Source organism: Sapajus apella, unplaced genomic scaffold (assembly GCF_009761245.1).
Source record: "Sapajus apella isolate SASKATOON/1434 unplaced genomic scaffold, GSC_monkey_1.0 scaffold189, whole genome shotgun sequence".
NCBI classification, from domain to species: domain Eukaryota; kingdom Metazoa; phylum Chordata; class Mammalia; order Primates; family Cebidae; genus Sapajus; species Sapajus apella.
The window spans coordinates 173,871-193,171 of NW_022437129.1; the positions used below are offsets into that span (position 1 = coordinate 173,871).

A 19,301-nucleotide genomic window follows, 5' to 3' on the forward strand; every position below is an offset into this window, starting at 1 on the left:
TTACCCAGGCTGGAGTGCAATGGCGCGATCTCGGCTCACCGCAACCTCCGCCTCCTGGGTTCAGGCAATTCTCCTGCCTCAGCCTCCTGAGTAGCTGGGATTACAGGCACGCGCCACCATGCCCAGCTAATTTTTTGTATTTTTAGTAGAGACGGGGTTTCACCATGTTGACCAGGATGGTCTCGATCTCTTGACCTCGTGATCCACCCGCCTCGGCCTCCCAAAGTGCTGGGATTACAGGCTTGAGTCTTTTTTTAATGATTAAAAATGTGTTATTGTGAAATGTGTCATACATACAAGATGTTCAAAACAGCTATCGGTTTAAGAGTAATATATAACAAATATCTGAGTGCCTTCCTGATTTTTATCTTTTTGGTCTGATTTTTCATCTTTTTGCCTTTTTGCTCTAATTTAATTTTGTTAATGTTTCTTCTCATCCATGTACTGAGTTTTTCTTTTATGCTGTCATGTTTTAAATTTTCAGAAGTTCTTTTTCTCTTTGAAATTGTTCTTATTTCAACATGCAATATACTGTTGTATGCTTCCTGAGGATGGAGAATTTGACAGTTGTTTGAGAGCTCTGTACGTGGGAACATCTCATTGACAGCAAGCCTCTTTGATGAATGATATGGCGGGGGTAATTCTTTGGACTATTTCCTTTTTGGAGGGCTAGTCAGATCCCCCAGAGACTCATCCAATCTTTTGCCTAAAGAGTATAAACCTGATACTGTCTGGAGTAGCAAAATGGGGGAAGAATTCTGGAGTTCTCAATAGTCAGTGTAAAATTTCATTTAATAACTCTTTTCCACTAATCTTTTATCAGAGTGCTCTTGCTTTTAATTTTTCCTGGTGTTCTGCAGTCCAGAGACCCTCTGTTTTACTCTGTCTCAAGTATGAATATCCAGTTTTTTGCTATAGTGGGAGATGGGCATTGCCTATCTGTATAAGGTTGGGGAAAGGATATAAAATTCTAACTGCTTCTTTTAAAAAGAATTCTATGTAAAAAATACATTGTATTATGAGATATAGAAGTGGTTCTTGGCTTACAATTTTTTGACTTTGTGATGGTGGGAAAATGATATGCATTCAGTAGAAACCATACCTCAAATTTTGAATTTTGATTTTTTTCTGTATTAGCGATAACCAGTACAGAACTCTCCTGGGATGCTGGGTGGCAGCAGCAAGCTGCAGCCATGATCACCAGGGTAAACAGCCGAGGGTAGACTCTACAGTCAATTCCATGAGATATTCAACACTTTATTTGTAAAATAGGCTTTGTGTACCCAATTGTAGGCCAGTGTAAGTGTTCTGAGCATGTTTAAGGTAGCTGGGCTTAGTCATCATGATTGGTAGGTGAGGTATATTAAATGCATTTTTACTTAAAACAGTGTCAACTTACAATGGGTTTATTCGGAAGTCACACCATCTTAGGTTGAGGGACATCTGTACATAGTAAAATGGTTACTATAGTGAAATAAATTAACATATTCATCAACTCACATAGTCACCCACCTCTCCCTCCATGAGCAGCTATAATCTATTCACTTATTGAATACAGTACACTATGATTAACTCTTTTAACTGCTTCTAAATAGACTTTCAATCAATCCTGCTTTTAATCCTACCTTCAGTGCCACTCTGAAAGCTATCTGGTACTGCTGATTACTCAGCCCTTTGGAGTTCTGTGACGTAAATTGATTTACTTCTGGACTAAGGTTCTATCTTCTTGGGTCAACTAAGTCAAATACAATTCGTCCATCAGCTTTATACCTTCCAACAAATTTTGGTGGCTGTGGACTTTTCTGTTTTTTTCTTTTTTTGGACAGAGTCTTGCTCTGTCACCAGGCTGGAGTGCAGTGTGCAATCTTGGCTCACCGCACCCTCTGCCTCCCAGGTTCAAACGATTATCCCGCCTCAGCTTCCCAAGTAGCTTGGACTACAGGCATGTGCCACCACGCCCAGCTAATTATTTTTGTATTTTTAGTGGAGACAGGGTTGCACCATGTTGGCCAGGATGGTCTTGATCTCTTGACCTCATGATCCGACCACCTCGGCTCCCAAAGTGCTAGGATTACAGGTGTGAGCCACCGCATCCAGCCCGACTTTTCTGTTCTTCTTGTCCTTGTGAGTGAGTTTAGGCTCTTCTCTTTCCTGTCCTTCCCGTTGCCTCTGTAGTTTCAAAATTACAATACGGTATCAAAAGAACTCTATGAATATTACTTAAAATATGACTATTCATGGGTCCAATCTGACTTAAAATTTTTTTTAAATGTGGTCATTGAAAGCCATTTAACGTCTTTTTGTGAATCTTTTTTGTCCTTAGGATAATCCCATTGGGTATATGCAATCAAATTATTGAGTTTCAAAGTTACTTGAGGCCGGGTTCAGTTGGTCATGCCTGTAATCTCAGAACTTTGGGAGGCCGAGGTGGGCAGATCACTTGAGGTCAGGAGTTCAAGAACAGCTGCCAGCATGGGGAAACCCCGTCTCTACTAATATACAAAATTTAGCTGGGTGTGGTGGCACATGCCTGTAATCCTAACTACTCCAGAGGCTGAGGCAGGAGAATTGCTTGAACCTTGGAGGTGGAGGTTGCAGTGAGCCGAGATCATGCTGCTGCACTTCAGCCTGGGCAACAGAGTGAGACTCTGTGTCAAAAATGGTACATTTAAAAAAAAAAACTTATTTGAAATAATTTCCCTCTGGTGATTAAGCTGTCAGGTTGATACATGGTTGGTTAGATTCCTTTACTTTTGATTTCTAGGGATTTTATTTTGATTTAATTTTGCTTTAAAATTATGTATGATTTTAAACTCAAAGCTATGAAAGAAAGTACACTCAGTGAAATCTAGCTTCTATTTCTGCGTCCTCTCCCTGTTTTCCCAGTTCCCCTCTTTGCAGCCATTCATTGTCTTTAAATAGAAATGGACTTATCCCTTGCTCTGCCACTCTTTGTTCCCTGACTCTGGTCTGTTTTCCTTTATAATGCTTGTTGCTACCTGACATTATTGTGTTCTTTCACTACTTGAATGTAAGCTTTGTGAGACCAGGGGCCTGAGATGTACCAAATCAGTGCATTTCTTAATTCCCATTTAGGGCCAGAGGGATATTTGTGATTTCTTTCCTGACTCCCCGCCCCCTCCTTTTTTTTTTTTTTTTTTGAGACGGAGTCTTACTCTGTTGCCCAGTTTGGAGAGCAATGCCGTGATCTCTGCTCACTGCAATCTCTGCTTCCCAGCTTCAAGTGATACTCCCACCTCAGCCTCCTGAGTAGCTGGGTTTACAGGCGTGTACCACCATGCCCAGGTAATTTTTGTATTTTTAGTAGAGACAGGGTTTCACTTATGTTGGCCAGGCTGCTTTCAAATTCCTGAGCTTGAGTGATCTGCCCACCCCGGCCTCTCAAAGTATTGGGATTACAGGCGTGAGCCACCGTGCCCAGCCTCTTTTTCTCTTTTTGAGTATAGGTTAGCAGCATAGTTTATTTTATTTTTAAAGGCTTATATTTTTTGTTCAACACTGCTATTTGCCATCAACACGTATTATACTTTCACAGCTATTTAAAATCACAAAGGGCAATGTGATATAGTGGTGGTAACTGACAGTAAATGAAGTGCTCCTGAGTTCTGAGCTGCACTCTGCTCCTATATGCAGATGATGTAGAGGTTGATGAGGATGGCCTGTGTCATGTGTTACTAAATTCAAGAGGCCCCAGCTTCAATGACATCTTTTTTTTTTTGAGAACAGAGTCTTGCTGTGTTGCCCAGGCAGGTCTCAAACTCCTGGGCTCAAGCTGTTCTCCCACCTCTGCCTCCCTAAATGATGAGATTCCAGGTGTGAGCCACCACACCTGGCCTTCCATGACATTTTGTTCAACAACCCATGCAAGACCTGAGAGAGTGTGATGCAGGAGGTTGGGGTAATCTGACACTTTATTGAACTAGACTTTGTTATATGGTCACTTCTTCTATTATGTTATATATATGTCCTATGCAGAATTTTGCTATACAGTTATGTGCAAAATGGTATTAAGGGTACAACTCTCATCTTTGTCATTGACACAGAAAAAGGAACCTGATAAAAACAGCTCAGTTTTTGCATGTTTAATGGTGAAGAAATATGTAAACAGTGCAATAAATGTTGCATTTTATTTTGCAGAAGACCTCAAATTTGCTTGTAGAAGTGGGCATCCAAAGAGTTGCAGCCTATGTCTTCAGCTAGGTGTAGCTTTCTGTGGTCATCTATTATTTCTTATAGATGAAATCATAACATAAGCAGATGGTAATTTTGCATTGCGCTGAAATTATTTCCTAATAATCATGTTGGAACAAATTTGTGTTTTTTTAAGCAGGTGGTATAACAGGAACTGATTGTACTTTTCTCTCCTTTAGATGATATGCCAACGGGAACTGCTGGTAGACGTGCTTCAAATGAGTTTTTGGTGTGTGGAGGGTATGTATATTTACATGTATCTTATTGAAATATTTGTTATATTTTATTTTTGTGAGGAAGGTTATAGAACTTAGTGTTCTTGACTTGAGATTTATTTCGTTTTATAGCCCATTATTTCTTTTCTTGAAATTTTATTTAGTTATTTTTTTCTTTGAGACAGAGTCTTGCTCTGTGGCCCAGGCTGGAGTGCATTGGTGCTCACTTCACTTACTGCAACCTCCGCCTCCTGGGTTCCAGTGATTCTCCCATCCCAGCCTTCTGAGGAGCTGGGATTGTAGGCATGTGCCATGACACTCAGCTAATTTTTGTATTTTTAGTAGAGACAGAGTTTCACCATATTGGCCAAGCTGGTCTTGAACCCTTGACCTCAGGTGATCTGCTCGTCTTGGACTCCCAAAGTGCTAGGATTACAGGTGTGAGGCACCATGCCCAGCCTGAAATTTTAATTGTGATAAAAAAACACATAAAATCTACTATTTCAGCCATTTTTGTGTTTATAGCTCAGGTGGTCTGCCTGCCGCGGCCTCCCAAAGTACTGGGATTACAGGAATGAGCCATCATGCCCGGCCACAAGAGTTGTTTCTGTGTTGTCTATGACATTCCATTGGTCTATATGTCTGTCTTGTGCCAGCACTATAACATATTGTTTTGATTGCTGTAGCAAAATAGGTTTTTAAATCAGGAAATGTGAGACCTACAACTTTGTCCCTCTTTTTCAAGGCTGTTTAGACTGTTCAGGGTCTCTTGAAATTCCATATAAATTTAAGGGTGAGTTTTTCTTTTTCTCCAAAAACATGCTATCAGGTTTTGATAGGGATTGCATTGAACCTGTAGATTACTTTGGGTGGTATTGACATCTTAACAACATAAAGTTTTTCAATACATGAACATGGGATATCTTTACATTTATTTGTGTCTTCATCTTCTTCAATTAGTTTTTTATATTTTTTTCAGGATACAGATCTTTCATCTCCTTGGCAAGTTTATATTTTATTCTCTCTTTTTTTTTAAGATAGGGTCTTGCTCTGCTGCCCATGCTGGCGTAATCATAGCTTACTGCAGCCTTGAGCTCCTGGACTCAAGCAGTCTTCCCACTCCAGCCTTGCCAGTAAATTAGCCTCAAGTGCACCATGCCCAGCTTTTTTTTTTTTTTTTTTTTTTTTTTTTCTTTAAATAGTAGAGACAGGGTTCTCACTATGTTGGCTAGGCTGGTCTTGAACTCCTGGGCTCAAGCCCTTTTCTTGCTTTTGGCCTCCCAAATTGCTGAGATTACGGGCATGAGCCCTTGCATCTGGCCCTGATACATTTTTCTTTTTGATGCTATTGTAAATGTGATTGTTTTCTTAATTTCCTTATAGGAGATAAACAGTTGTTCATTGTTAGGATATAGAAGCACAGCTGATTTCCTATGTGTCAATTTTGTATCCTGCAGCTTTGCTGAATTTGTCAAGTAGTTTTAGTTTTTGTATGCATGTGTGAAATCTTTAGAGTTTTCTACTTAGAAGACCATGTCATCTGTGAACAGAGATAATTTTACTTCTTCCTTCCCGAATTGGATGCCTTTTCTTTCTTTTTCTTGTATAATTGCTCTGGCAAGGACTTCCAGTACTGTGTTGAACAAAAGTGCCAGTTGTGGTGACTCATGCCTGTAATCCCAGCACTTTGGGAGGCTGAGGTGGGCAGATCATTTGAGGCCAGGAGTTTGAGACCAACCTGGCAAACATGGCAAAACCCTATCTCTACTAAAAATACAAAAAATTAGCCGGGCATGGTGGTGCATGCCTGTAGTCCCAGCTACTCAGGAGGCTGAGGTGGGAGAATTGGTTGAACCAGGGAGGCAGAGGTTGCAGTGAGCCAAGTTTGCACCACTGCACTTCCAGCCTGGGCAAGACCCTGTCTCAAATAAACAGACAGGCAGGCAGGCAGGCAGGCAGGCAGGCAGGCAGGCAGGCAGGCAGACAGACAGACAGACAGACAGACAGACAGATAGATAAATCACAACTACTATTAAGTTGTTTGGCCTGAACTAATTAATAAACAGAACTGCTAGTTATTTCTTTCTATTAAGCCTGTAGGCACTAAAGAAATTGCCGAACACAGCCAGTAGTGGCGGCTCGTACCTGTAATCCCCGCACTTTGGGAGGTTGAGACAGGCAGACTGCCTGAGTGCAGGAGTTCAAGACTAGCCTGGGCAACACAGCAAAACCCTGTCGCTACTAAATAAAAAATTAGACAAGCATAGTGACGTGCATCTATAACCTTAGCTGCTTGGAGGCTGAGGCATGAAAATCGCTTGAGCCTGGGAGGCAGAGGTGGCAGTGAGCCAAGAACATGCCACTTCACTCCAACCTGGGTGATAGAGTGAGACCCTGTCTCAAAAAAAAAAAAAAATTACTGCACACTCAAAGAACTTCTAGCTTAATCTGTTTTACTAGTAAACTAACACAACACAGTTCCAAAATTCCTAGTCCAAATTTGGATTTTGTAAATGGCATTTTGTTTTTCCTATAGACAAGTGTTTCATTATCTTTTAACACTGCCAAGCAGTGCTTTTCTGAAATAGTAGACTACATTTGTGTCCAGTACTGCCAGAGCACTGTGGCCAAAAACTTCAGGTCTTAAGACTTTCAAAGGTTTTAGTTAAAATTATATAGCACATATATATATCTATTTCCTTCAATATAGGTTCACCAATGAATGCTACAAGTAAAATTCTTACACTGGGAGAAGTGGCTCATGCCTATAATCCCAGCACTTTGGAAGGCTGTGGCGGGCAGATCACTTGAGGCCAGGAGTTTGAGACCAGCCTGGCCAACATGGTGAAACCTTATCTCTACTAAAAGAAATATAAAAATTAGCTGGGCATGGTGGTGCACACCTATAATCCCAGCAACTCAGGAGGCTGAGGCGGGAGAATTGCTTGAACCCAGGAGGCAGAGGTTGCAGTGATCCGAGTTTGTGACACTGTACTCCACCCTGAGTGACAGACCGAGACTCTGTCTAAAAAAAGAAAAAAATCCATATCTTGAATTATATTTTCCTGATATTGTAAGATCGAAACTAGGTCTTTCAAGAAAATTTCTGAACTCTAAATATAATTCATTCATTTCAATACAACAAAATATTTCAAAGTTATTTCAATAAAAGTGAGGTTCTAAAGGAAAGAAGTAAATATATCACTATTAAAATTACAGAGATTCTCATATGAGATATAGCCATTGTGATATGGAGATACAAAATCTTCATGATTTCATGAGAAGTAAGTCTTGCAGTTGCATCAGCCATTTTGATCTTGCACCCAGCATAATTTTTTTTTTTTTGGAGACAGAGTCTTGCTCTGATGCCAGGTGCCAGGCTGGAGTGCAGTGGCGGGATCTCGACTCACTGCAGCCTCCGCCTCCTGGGTTCAAGCAATTCTCCTGTCTCAGCCTCCCAAGTAGCTGGGACTACAGGCCCGCACCACCATGCCCAGCTAATTCTGTATTTTTTAGTAGTGATGGGGTTTCACCATGTTGGCCAGGATGGTCTCAATCTCTTGACCTCGTGATCTGCCCGCCTCGGCCTCCCAAAGTGCTGGGATTACAGACATGAGCCACTGCGCCTGGCCACACAACATAACTCTTAACATTCTTTTTATATTCCTGTTTTCATTGCACTTAATATCTTGTGGAATGCTTTTTTATTTTTTCCCCCCAAAATACTCACTACCTCTCCCTGGACCCATTTCTACACTCTATGTGGTGTACTCTCCTCTCTGCCACAAACCACTGGGAAGCAAGTTGGAAGAGCAGCTCCCACGTAGGACATGCTGTTCTCAAAGCAGTAGGTAAGAGAGTGATGTCAGAAAAGAAGCTTTCAGAGCCTTGTGTAGTTCTGCTTTCACTCTTATTTCCTCTCCTTTGAGAATGGCATGTCCCAAATGGAGCTGCTGTTTCAACCCAAAAACCAGAAAGATGAAAACATACGAAGCACGGTCACAGGTGATCACAGCCAGTAGCAACAGGAGTAAGAACAGTACCCTTTATGTAAGCTAGTGAAGTTTTGGGTTTGTTACCACAGCATTAACTTAGCAAAAACTGAATAATATTATCTCTTTGTAGATATCTTTGGTACCAAGACCAAAAAGCAAAAATAAAAACACTAGAGAAAGCCTGTGCTCATATCTCTCCTAAGTTTTCCTTCCTTCCTTCACCACTGAAACCTCAGCTTACCTTTCTAACTGTTCCTAGTTGAGTGAAAAAAAATTTTTTTTGAAAACTAAAACATATGTCATTAATGCCACTTATATAAAAAATACTATGCTACTTATGGACTATATACACACACATATATACATGTGTGTATAGATTTGGTTTCAATTGACCTTATGATAGTTTCTCTTAAAAACTGTTAAAAGACAAAGTATTAAGATTTAACAGAGTTGAGAGATAAGTGCACAGGCAATCATATCATTCTTCATATTTTACTTTTCTTCATACTTTGTTTAAAATATCTCATGTTAAAGCTAGGTGTAGTGGCACGAGCCTGTAGTCCCAGCTACTCGGGAGGCTAGGGCAGGAGGATTGCTTAAGCCCAGGAGTTTGGTGTTGTAGTGTGCTATTACTGTGTCTGTGAATAGCCACTGCACTTCAGCTTAGGCAACACAGCAAGACTGTCTTTCATGTATGCATTCATTCATAAATAAGTGAAAAGATTTATAAGAGAATCCTATAAACAATGGTGTACCAGCAAACCGGCCAACTAAATTGGCCAATTTATTCAGAAGAAATAAATAAATCCCTAGAAACACACATGTATCTAGATCGAATCATAAAGAAACAGAAAATCTGAAGAGATCTAACTAGAAAGGAGACTACATCAATAATAATCCAAACCTCCCAACAAAGCAGAGCCCAGGACGACTGTATGATTGGTGGATTCTATCAAACATTTAAAGAATTAACACCAGCTCTTCTCAAGCTCTTCCAAAAAACTGAAGAGAAGAAAACATTTCCAAACTTATTTTATGAAGCCAGCATTACTGTGATACCAAAGCCAGACAAAGACAAAGAAAACTACAGGCTAATATCCCTGATAAACAGAGGGACAAAAATCCTCAACAAAATACTGGCAAATAAAATTCAACACTACATTAAATGGGTCATACTTCATGACCAAGGAGGATTTATCCCTGGTATACAAGGATGGTTCAACAAATGAAAATCACTCAGTGTGATATTATACACCACATTAACAAAACTCATACAGTTATCTAACTTAATGCAGAAAAGGCATTTGCTAAAATGTAACACCCTTTATGATAGAAATAACAAACTAAAGATAGAAGAAAACTACCTCAATATAATAAAGTCTTATATGAAAAGGCCACAGCTGTCATCATTTTCAATGGTAAATGACTGAAAGCCCTTCCTCTAAGATCAGGAATCCACTTTTAGGCACCCCTTGAGTAGCAGTGGTAGCTTGGGGTCCATCAGTGCACAGTTTGGGAACCATGGGGATAAGCAAATCTTGTTCAAACTTGTTAGTTTTCTTTCTTTGAGGATAAGGGAATTCAAATATCTGTTACTTGTGCACCCAGGCAAAAAGTAGGCACAGGGATGGGAGTTATGATATCAGAATTCTGAAGACAGGTTGTTGCCAGGCATTGATGGAGGCCAGCTGCATACACAGCCAGGTGCATCGGAGTCAGCCACCTGAGTAGATTTCTACCTTTCTCATTGCTTCCCTTTACGTGCAGTAACCCCCTTCTTACTGAAACCTTGCAAGCTGTGTGCCTGCGTGCCAGACCAGGCCTTTCTCTGTTGCTGCTTTGGCCTCTGGGTAATTAGCAGGTTATCTCCACCTGGCTTCCTATCACTTACACAGCCCCATGAGCATGAGCTCACAGCTATGGCTTAGCATTAGTCTGCCAGATTGAGTTTCACAGGAACTCTTATCTTGGCATTGCTTCTAGCTGAACCCTTACTTTCCTGATTACTTTTTAACCTTTCAGGTTTTACTCATGGAGTCTTCTAAACCAAAGAGGCAACTGGGGATCTCCTGGTGTAAAGATTGTGAATTTGAAGAAGTTGTCATGCTATCACCTAGTCTTCATTTGTCCTTTTGCATTTGTGCCTTCCTCTCAGCGTTTACAGGAGTAGATAGAATAACATTGTGATTGACTGTGTGGCTAGGCTGCCTCATCTTCCACATATTTCTCAAAGATGACGGTCCACACAGAACGTTGTGAATTGTAGGTCCTAGTGGAGGTAAGGAAAGATGTGCTGCAGACTCAGGACATACATAGACTTTCCCTCTTTTTACCTTGGGCTCAGGGAGCTGAGTGATGGTTAAATATTGGTGTTAATAATATTAAGTTGTACAGGAAAATGACTTCAGTTGTCTTAGCTAGCTGGAGATCTGGAATTTGTCCAGGGAAGACTTTCTAGACTCTGAGCAAGTCTGCTTGCAGCTCCTATCCAGAGACTGAGATAACATTTACAGAACACAGTCCATGGCTGTTCATGTCCTCATGCTGGTAGAGGGAGGAACCAGAGGTGTTAAGGAAGCCAGCGGAGATTACATAATCTGAGAGAGGTGTTTAGAATTATGAAGTTGCCAAGTTTACTTCTTTGGATACTTTTATTTAGCTTCATCCCTTTGGAGATTAACCAGTACGGGAAAAATTTTAGAACTTGGCAATGTGTATGTTTAAAAACATTCCCTGATGTACTTCAGCAGGGAATGAATGCTTCAGCAACTCTGTTTACTTGCTGAATTGAAACAAAAGAAAAATGGCATTTATTCATTCACATTCTGATATTTGATGGTTGTGTTGGTTATTCTGTTGCTAAGGAATTTGGGTTGTCAGACTTGTGAGTGCACGTGCTTCCAGGCACCAACGCTGGTTAGTGAAGTACTGTTAAGCTATTTTAGCATTTTGAGTGGTAGAGGGTTTGTTTTTGTTTTTTGGGGTTTTGTTTGTTTGTTTTTAGGATGTAGATGAACTGAAGAATCAGCTGTATAGATACTAAAAACATATGTTATTGTATTTAAAGATTCTAAATGGAAATACCTACATTAAAATGTATAGAGAGGCCAGGCGCGGTGGCTCAAGCCTGTAATCCCAGCACTTTGGGAGGCCGAGGCGGGTGGATCACGAGGTCAAGAGATGGAGACCATCCTGGTCAACATGGTGAAACCCCGTCTCTACTAAAAATACAAAAAATTAGCTGGGCATGGTGGTGCATGCCTGTAATCCCACCTACTCAGGAGGCTGAGGCAGGAGAATTGCCTGAACCCAGGAGGCGGAGGTTGCGGTGAGCCGAGATCGCGCCATTGCGCTCCAGCCTGGGTAACATGAGTGAAACTCCGTCTCAAAAAACAAACAAACAAACAAACAAACAAAATGTATAGAGAGAGCTCATAGCAGCACACTAAATGGTGTATCATGAGGAATTACACTTGGCTATAAACCACAAGGTCCTAACTGTAGTGTGGTTGAAAGGGTTTTTCTGGCATGAAGAAAAGTCATGATAAACAGTGTTTCCTTGGTTTTCTGTGGCCCAAGGAAGTTATGTGTCTTCAGTTCTTTTGGCCATTTCTTTGTGGTTCAAAGGTATTTTCTGAAGCTGCAGCAAGCATACTCACATTTTGAGCAGGAAGAATGAATAGAAGACTTCTTTCTGCTTATATCTCACTGATCAAGAAACATATACAGCTATCATTGGCTGTAAGGGAGTCTGGGATATGCCACAATTAACTGGGCATATTATTACCACTAAATAAAATTTAAGTTCTTTTTTTAGTAAGACATAAAGACTGAATGGATATTTGGAAAGCAGCTGACATCTCCACTACGGAAAGTGTTTTATATTTCTTTTTACTTTGAAATTAGTCATCTCTCTTAGGGCCCAGTGTTTCCTCTGATGGGTTTTAGGATATGTTGTAAATTGAATTGAAAGTGATTTAAGGATATTCTATTTCTGAATTTATGAAAAGTGAGGAAAGAGGCTATTGAAGCAACCAAAGACTACAAAATGTGGACATCAGATGAGTCACATGCTTTGAGAGTTTGCACAATGTGTTCTCCCTCTTCATAAAGTCAGAGCTCTTTGGGATTGTTTACAGCATTCATGACTTTTGTAAACATTCCAGTCATCTTTGCTGTTGAACTTCCTGTTCTTTTACCCAGCATATTTTCCTGAATATTTTTTCTTTCACATAGTAATGAATAGCAGAATGTGAGTAGATGAAACAGTTTTGCTGACCCGTGGACTTTTCCTGTTGTTGTAAAGAACTTTTTTCCAGGTTATTGTAATTCTTAGTCCTCAATATGCATATGAATGCCAGGAGTTTTTTAGATAATAAATGTGATTATTTTTGGCTTTGTATATATTTTTAACAAGATCATTTCTTATTAAGGTAGTGGAGTGATCATTTGGCTCTTTCTAGAATTTTCTCTAAATATAACTAATGGGTCAAATGAAACAAAAACAGTCCTACCATTGTTTCTTTGCTTTTTCAATACATTATGATTGCAGGCAGTGTCCGCCTACTGTGTCACCTCACAGCGAAACAGCACCAATTCCAGTTCCTACTCAAATAAGGAATTATCAACGCATAGAGCAGAATCTTACATCTACTGCCAGCTCAGGCACAAATGTACATGGTTCTCCAAGGTAAGTTAGTAGCTCCTTTCTTTCTTAATTCTTTTTCTTATCTTTAAAAAAAAAATGTAACCCTAGCACTTTGGGAGGCTAAAGCGGGTGGATCATGAGGTCAGGAGTTCGAGACCATCCTGGCTAACACAGTGAAACCCCGTCTCTACTAAAAATACAAAAAAATTAGCCGGATGTGGTGGCATGTGCCTGTAAACCCAGCTACTCGGGAGGCTGAGGCAGGAGAATTGCTTGAACCCTGGAGGTGGAGGTTGCAGTGCGCTGAGATCGTGCCATTGCACTCCATCCTGGGTGACAGAGCAAGAAAAGATTTTTATAATAAAAAAAAAATTCTTAGTGGAAAATCTGTTACTTTCCATGGCATACTTAGCCTCTTACATGTGTGTATAACGGAAATGCACAAAATTGAATAATAAAAAAGTTTTATAGTTGCTTAATTTAAGTGATATTTAAGCTTAGCTTGGTAATATATATATGTATATATCTTATATGTTAAGTATATATGTGTATAGATATATGTACACTTAAGTAATTACTTTTAAGAACTGAAGAAGCACTTAAATGAAATCTCACCAGTTGTAGCAGATTATTGACATATTGTTTACTTTTTCCTCATCCTGAGACCTTACTAAGATCGTATTAAAGGAATAACAAAGGTACACGTCCTCGCTGGGTGTGGTAGCTCACACCTGTAATCCCAGCACTTTGGGAGGCCAGGGCGGGTGGATCACCAGGTAAAGAGATTGAGACCATCCTGGCAACCTGATGAAACGAAACCCTGTCTCTACTAAAAATCTGAAAATTAGCTGGGTGTGGTGGTGCATGCCTGTAGTCCCAGCTATTCCGGAGGCTGAGGCAGGAGAATTCCTTGTACCCGGGAGGCGGAGGTTGCAGTGAGCTGAGATCTCAAAAAAAAAAAAAAAAAAAAAAAGTACAAGTCCACAAAGACAAGTGAAATAAGAATAGATTATTCTTTTTTTTTTTTTCTTTTTTCCTTTTTTCTGTGCTTTAGAGATGGGGGTCTCGCTACATTGACCAAGCTGGTCTTGAACTCCTGGCCTCAAGTGATCCATCTCAGCCTTCCAAAGTACTGGGATTACAGATGTGAGCCATCATGCCCAGCCAAGCATAGCTTATTCTTATTCTATCCAGTGAGAGAGAGAGCTCAGTTAATTTCTGAAAAACAGAAGGGGATAGAAGAATGGTACTTAATTTAGCATGGCAGAAGTAAGTGTGCATATAATCAGGGATTCTGACAAAATGAGAATCACTGAACCCCACAGTACCCTCAGAGAGACTGAAATCTCGGAGAACTCACTAGAGTAGAGGGAGAAAATAGCACTTTGACTTCTGGTAACTAATTCTGCATATATGTATAGTCATAGACATACTCCACATATACAGGCCTTTCCTATGAAGGAATGAATGAAATTGCATTTACACAGAGTTGTTAACTGTTAGAATACCAAAGGATGAAAAATAAGCCAAGTGACCACCAGTAATGAACTAATTTATTATGATGTATCTCTGATAATGGAATACTACACATCTTCCATTCCACAAAGAGTGAAGGAGCTCCCTCTGTACCAAGGTGGAAAGATTTCCAAGTTATATTATAAAATGAAAAAAGTAAAGTGATTAACAGTATATTATGTAGTGGTTCTCAAAATACAGTCTGTGGATCATTTCAGAGAGTCCATGAGGTCAAAACTATTTTCATAATAAGAATTAGGACATTATTTGCTTTTTTCATTGCATTGATGTGTAACTGGTAGTACAAAAAGCAAAGATGGACAAAGCTATTGGTACCTTTGCTTGAATCAGGGTGGTGGTATCCAAACTGTGCTATTAGTCTTTGTGTTCTTCTCCACCACACACTTGTGGTACAAAGGAATGTCCTTAATGAGACAGTAAAAATTATTATTTTTCCTTGAAAATCTCAATCCTTGAATGGAATATAAACGTAAGCCAGTTTTGCTGGGTATTAGAGTAGTTATCTTAGGAAAAGTACTTGTATGACTGTTCTAGTTGCAAGTTGAACTAACTGCTTTGTCATAAACTACCCTTTTTACTTTAAAAAATGGCTGACAAATGGGTTATTGGATATCAAGCAGCCATTTTGTTAAAAATCATAAGTCTTTCCACTTTGATGAAAACAAGTGATGACAAATGTCAATGATAAAATGAGCTTTTAAGCAAAAATTATAATGTTGGAAAAATTCAGTGGGGAATATAAGTTTGACAGCTTCTAGTATACCTTGACAGGTGCTTCTTTTAAAATTGAGGATGATCCTCAGGTAGGGTGTCTGACAGGAGAGAAAAAAATTGAGGGTGATGTTTTGATATGATTGTGACTTTTTGATATTGCTTAATGTGTCAGCATTGGAATATCTGCATAACTCAGGGAACCAATGTTTTCCAAATTGCTAAGTAGTTTTAAAAAATCATGTACAGGTAAAAGTCTCATTCAAAGTGCAAGATTCTTTGCAGAAGAATGGAGTCTGACATAATGGAGCGTGAGTTCATTGATCTGGTTTCAGATCCACATTGCAACCAACCTTTTAGAAACGACCACTTGCTGCGTTTTGGTGTAGTATCAAAGAAGTGTGTTACAGTTAACCTGAAAAGGCTACCAAAATATCCCTTTCTTTCACAGTTACACATATGTGGAAGGCTGGATCCTCTTCATATACTTCACTCAAAATAACGTATCTTACAACAAATTGAATGCAGAAGCAATTATGAGAACCCAAATGTCTTCTGTGAGCCATTAGAGATTTATAAATATGTAAAATAATGCCTTGCTTCTCACTAATTTATTTTGCTTTGGAAAATATGCTTATTTTTCATAATCTTATATTATGTGGAATAAGCTTATTAATGAGTTAATAATTCTTAAAATTTCTCAGCTTAATTTCAAATACAGTAAATATCAATAGATATAAGTTACATAAACCGAGCTCTCTGGGGCTTTCAGTAATTTTTAAGAGTGTAAAGGGAACCTAAGACCAAAAAGATCCAAAATGATTGGTATGCAATATATCACCTTTGGTGTTAAAACGTGGTGAGAATAAGAGTATATATTTAGCTTGTTTTGTTTATGCATTAAGGAACTCTGGGAGGATACACTAGAAACTAAGAGTCATGGTAACCTTTTGAATAGAATTGGGGAAGTGTTGGGAATTAGGCAGATAGAATAGAAAAATGAGAGGGATACCTCACTCTAATTTTATGCATCTTATAATTGTTTCATGTGACTGTATTACATATTTTTTGAAAACTACTCCATGGTATATTGTTAGGAAGTTTCAGAAAATGCATGACTAAAGAGAGAGTTGTAGAACCTTTCATAAAAGGAATAATTTACTTTTCAGATCTGCAGTGGTACGAAGGTCCAACACCAGCCCCATGGGCTTCCTCAGGCTGGGATCATGCTCCCCGGTGCCAGCAGACACAGCACAGACAGTTGGACGAAGACTCTCCACTGGATCTTCTAGGCCTTACTCACCCTCCCCTTTGGGTAAGGAGAGTTTAGAAACAGTTTTCAACCTTTTTTTCACTGTAATAAATCTGACAGGAGACATTCTCTTTAGGAACTTTGGCTCATGATGGCCGTGATTCTCAGCTGGTTAAAGGCTGTACCCCATCCCTCCATTTTTACCCCAATCTCAGCTCCCTCTTTTCTTTTCTTTTTGTCTTTTTCTTTCTTTATTTGAGACAAAGTCTCATTCTGTCGCCTAGACTGTAGTGCAGGGCCATGATCTCGTTGCTGCAGCCTCTCCCTCCCAGGTTCAAAGGATCTTTCCATCTCAACCTCCCAAGTAGCTGGAACTGCAGGTGCATGCCACCACACCCAGCTAATTTTTTAAATTTTTATGGAGACAAAGTTTCACTATGTTGCTTAGGCTAGGGTTGAGCTCCTGGGCTCAAGCAATCCACTTGCCTTGGCCTTCCAAAGTGCTGGGATTATAGGCATGAGCCACTGCGCCCAGCCCCAACTTCTTTTTGAGAGTCTCTGTATAAATGTTAGGATCTCTACTGGAAATGCAATAATATAGGTGTATCTTATGTATAAAAAGCATCTCCTTTGGAATTGGGCTCTAAATGCAAAGCCAGAAGTCCTTGGCTAAAGTGTAACATGCCTTTTCTACTTAACACTCATACTTGTAAGGATTACTGTATAGCAGCTCTGGGTCACAATTACCAGAAACCTTATAGTCCCGAGAGGCATGTGGTGGCAGCTTCATTACAGATCTTCTCACTTCCCCTGGTACTGTAATAAGAAGAATGCCGATACAAACAAAACACCAGCAACAACAAAAACGCTACCTAAAGGAAAAACAAACCATGTACCATATCTTCAGTGAAACCAAGAGACAAAAATAAAAGCTCAAACTCCAGAAATACATGTAAGAGAGCCAAAGCCACTGAGACTGCAGCAGCTGTGTGAGAGGCAGCATTGAGGTGATGGGAAAGAACAGGTGGTGCACACAGGGCCTGGGGGTGGCAGATCTCAAAACTGCAAAAAAATAGCTTACAGGAGAGGGCCCCACCTTCAGTCAGAGCTGCTAAAGTAAGACTTAAGATGGAAAAGGAAATAATCTCCAGAGACAGAAAGAGAAGGGCTTTCCTCAGGAGCCCTATTTAAAATGAGACAAAACACACAATGATAGTGTTAAAAGAAGAAAAAAGTTTAAATTGCCACATTACCCGTTGTTACAGTTTCAGAGCCGTTTTTAGATGAAAAATCTTTGAACAAAATTTTGGCCCTTTCTCACCCCAGCAGCAGCTCCTGAGGTACTTCAAGGTCTCCAAAAACAAAGTCCAAATCTCATCCTTGCACGCGAGGATAAAGCCCATCCTAAGGATCTGATCTCTGCCCGCTGCCTGATCCCTTGGAATGAGTCCTCTTGATACAGACATACATATGTTTCTCATCTGCTTAAACTCCTTGAAGGCTGGGCGTGGTGGCTGATGCCTATAATCCCAGCACTTTGGGAGGCCGAGGCGGGTGGATCATGAGGTCAGGAGTTCGAGACCAGCCTGGCCAAGATGGTGAAATGCATCTCTTTTTAAAAATAAAAATTAAAAAAAAATTAAAAAATTAAACTCCCTGAAGTCTTCCTCAATTCCCTCTCTCTCTTAGTTTTGGTTCTTAGAGAAATGGATCCATAGAACATATTAGATGTGCAAGAGAGTAACTTGGGGAAACTCCTGTGAAGGATGAAGGGGAGGAACAGGAGAAAGTGGGGAGGGGCTCAGAAAAAGACATAGGTCCAACACCTGGAAAAGGAGGGCAGGAAAGAGGAAGAACTGGCCAGGAAGAGTCTCAGACTGTGGTGTCGTTCTAAGAAGATTTCAGCCAGACTGAAGGAGTAGTGCCAAGCACTGGGTTGTCTTCTTAGAGGAATTCCCTGACCCGCTTCAACAAGCCTGAATGAGTGCCCCACCATATGCAGTCATTGGCTGGTTGCAGCCCTGGGGGAAGCCTGGTCTTGGCACCAGTGTGGGAGATCCAGAGGGACTGCAGCTAGGGTTGTCAGTTAGCTGTGCCCTGCAGCTCCACAAGCCTGGACACTTTGTACAAACTCTTTGTATTTGTCTGTCTTGTGGCCATACCTCTTAGGAGCATTGATTTTGTTTATGTGGCTCCCCCCCCATTGTTCTTGTTTCAAGGCAGATTATATGATACTTTTTATATTAGTGTGCAGCACCCAGCAGATTGGTCATCCAGTAAATGTTAGTCGAACTAAATTTTTTTTTTTTTAGTTGGTACCATTCCTGAGCAATTTAGTCAGTGCTGCTGTGGACATCCTCAGGGCCATGACTCCAGGAGTAGAAACTCCTCAGGTAGGAGAATGTATTTGATATATTAATAATTCGAATTGTATTATAAATGGATTTGAGTTGTGTTTTTCTAGCCTTTTCAAAGAACAGAATTGATATGAAGTATCTCCTCTGCTATCCTGATTTTTAGAATCTTGGTCTAATGTGGTTTAACATGTCATATAGCTAATCTAATACCTCCTTTTGGATATGAGATTGCTTAATGAAAGTAAGTCTTAGGAATTAAATAAGCTAAGTTTTCACATAGATAATGAAAATTATTTATCTATGAAAAGAAATTTTATTACTTTAATACTGTTTATTAATACCATTTTTGGTAAGAGCCATGAGTCAGCATCAGAT

The 19,301-nt window shown here is 39.9% G+C and overlaps 1 protein-coding gene across 5 annotated transcripts in view; it reads left to right on the plus strand.

Moving 5' to 3' along the window:
* ULK2 (unc-51 like autophagy activating kinase 2) overlaps positions 1 to 19,301 on the plus strand; it is a 109,594-nt gene that overhangs the window by 65,372 nt on the left and 24,921 nt on the right. For 4 of the 5 annotated variants that reach the window (XM_032269191.1, XM_032269195.1, XM_032269194.1 and 1 more), the window contains 4 exons: positions 4,392 to 4,452; positions 12,975 to 13,112; positions 16,487 to 16,632; positions 18,882 to 18,962. In XM_032269191.1, coding sequence (XP_032125082.1) covers positions 4,392 to 4,452; positions 12,975 to 13,112; positions 16,487 to 16,632; positions 18,882 to 18,962 — 426 coding nt within the window. The remainder of the gene's footprint in view (positions 1 to 4,391; positions 4,453 to 12,974; positions 13,113 to 16,486; positions 16,633 to 18,881; positions 18,963 to 19,301) is intronic. The other variant, XM_032269193.1, reaches the window with a different exon arrangement.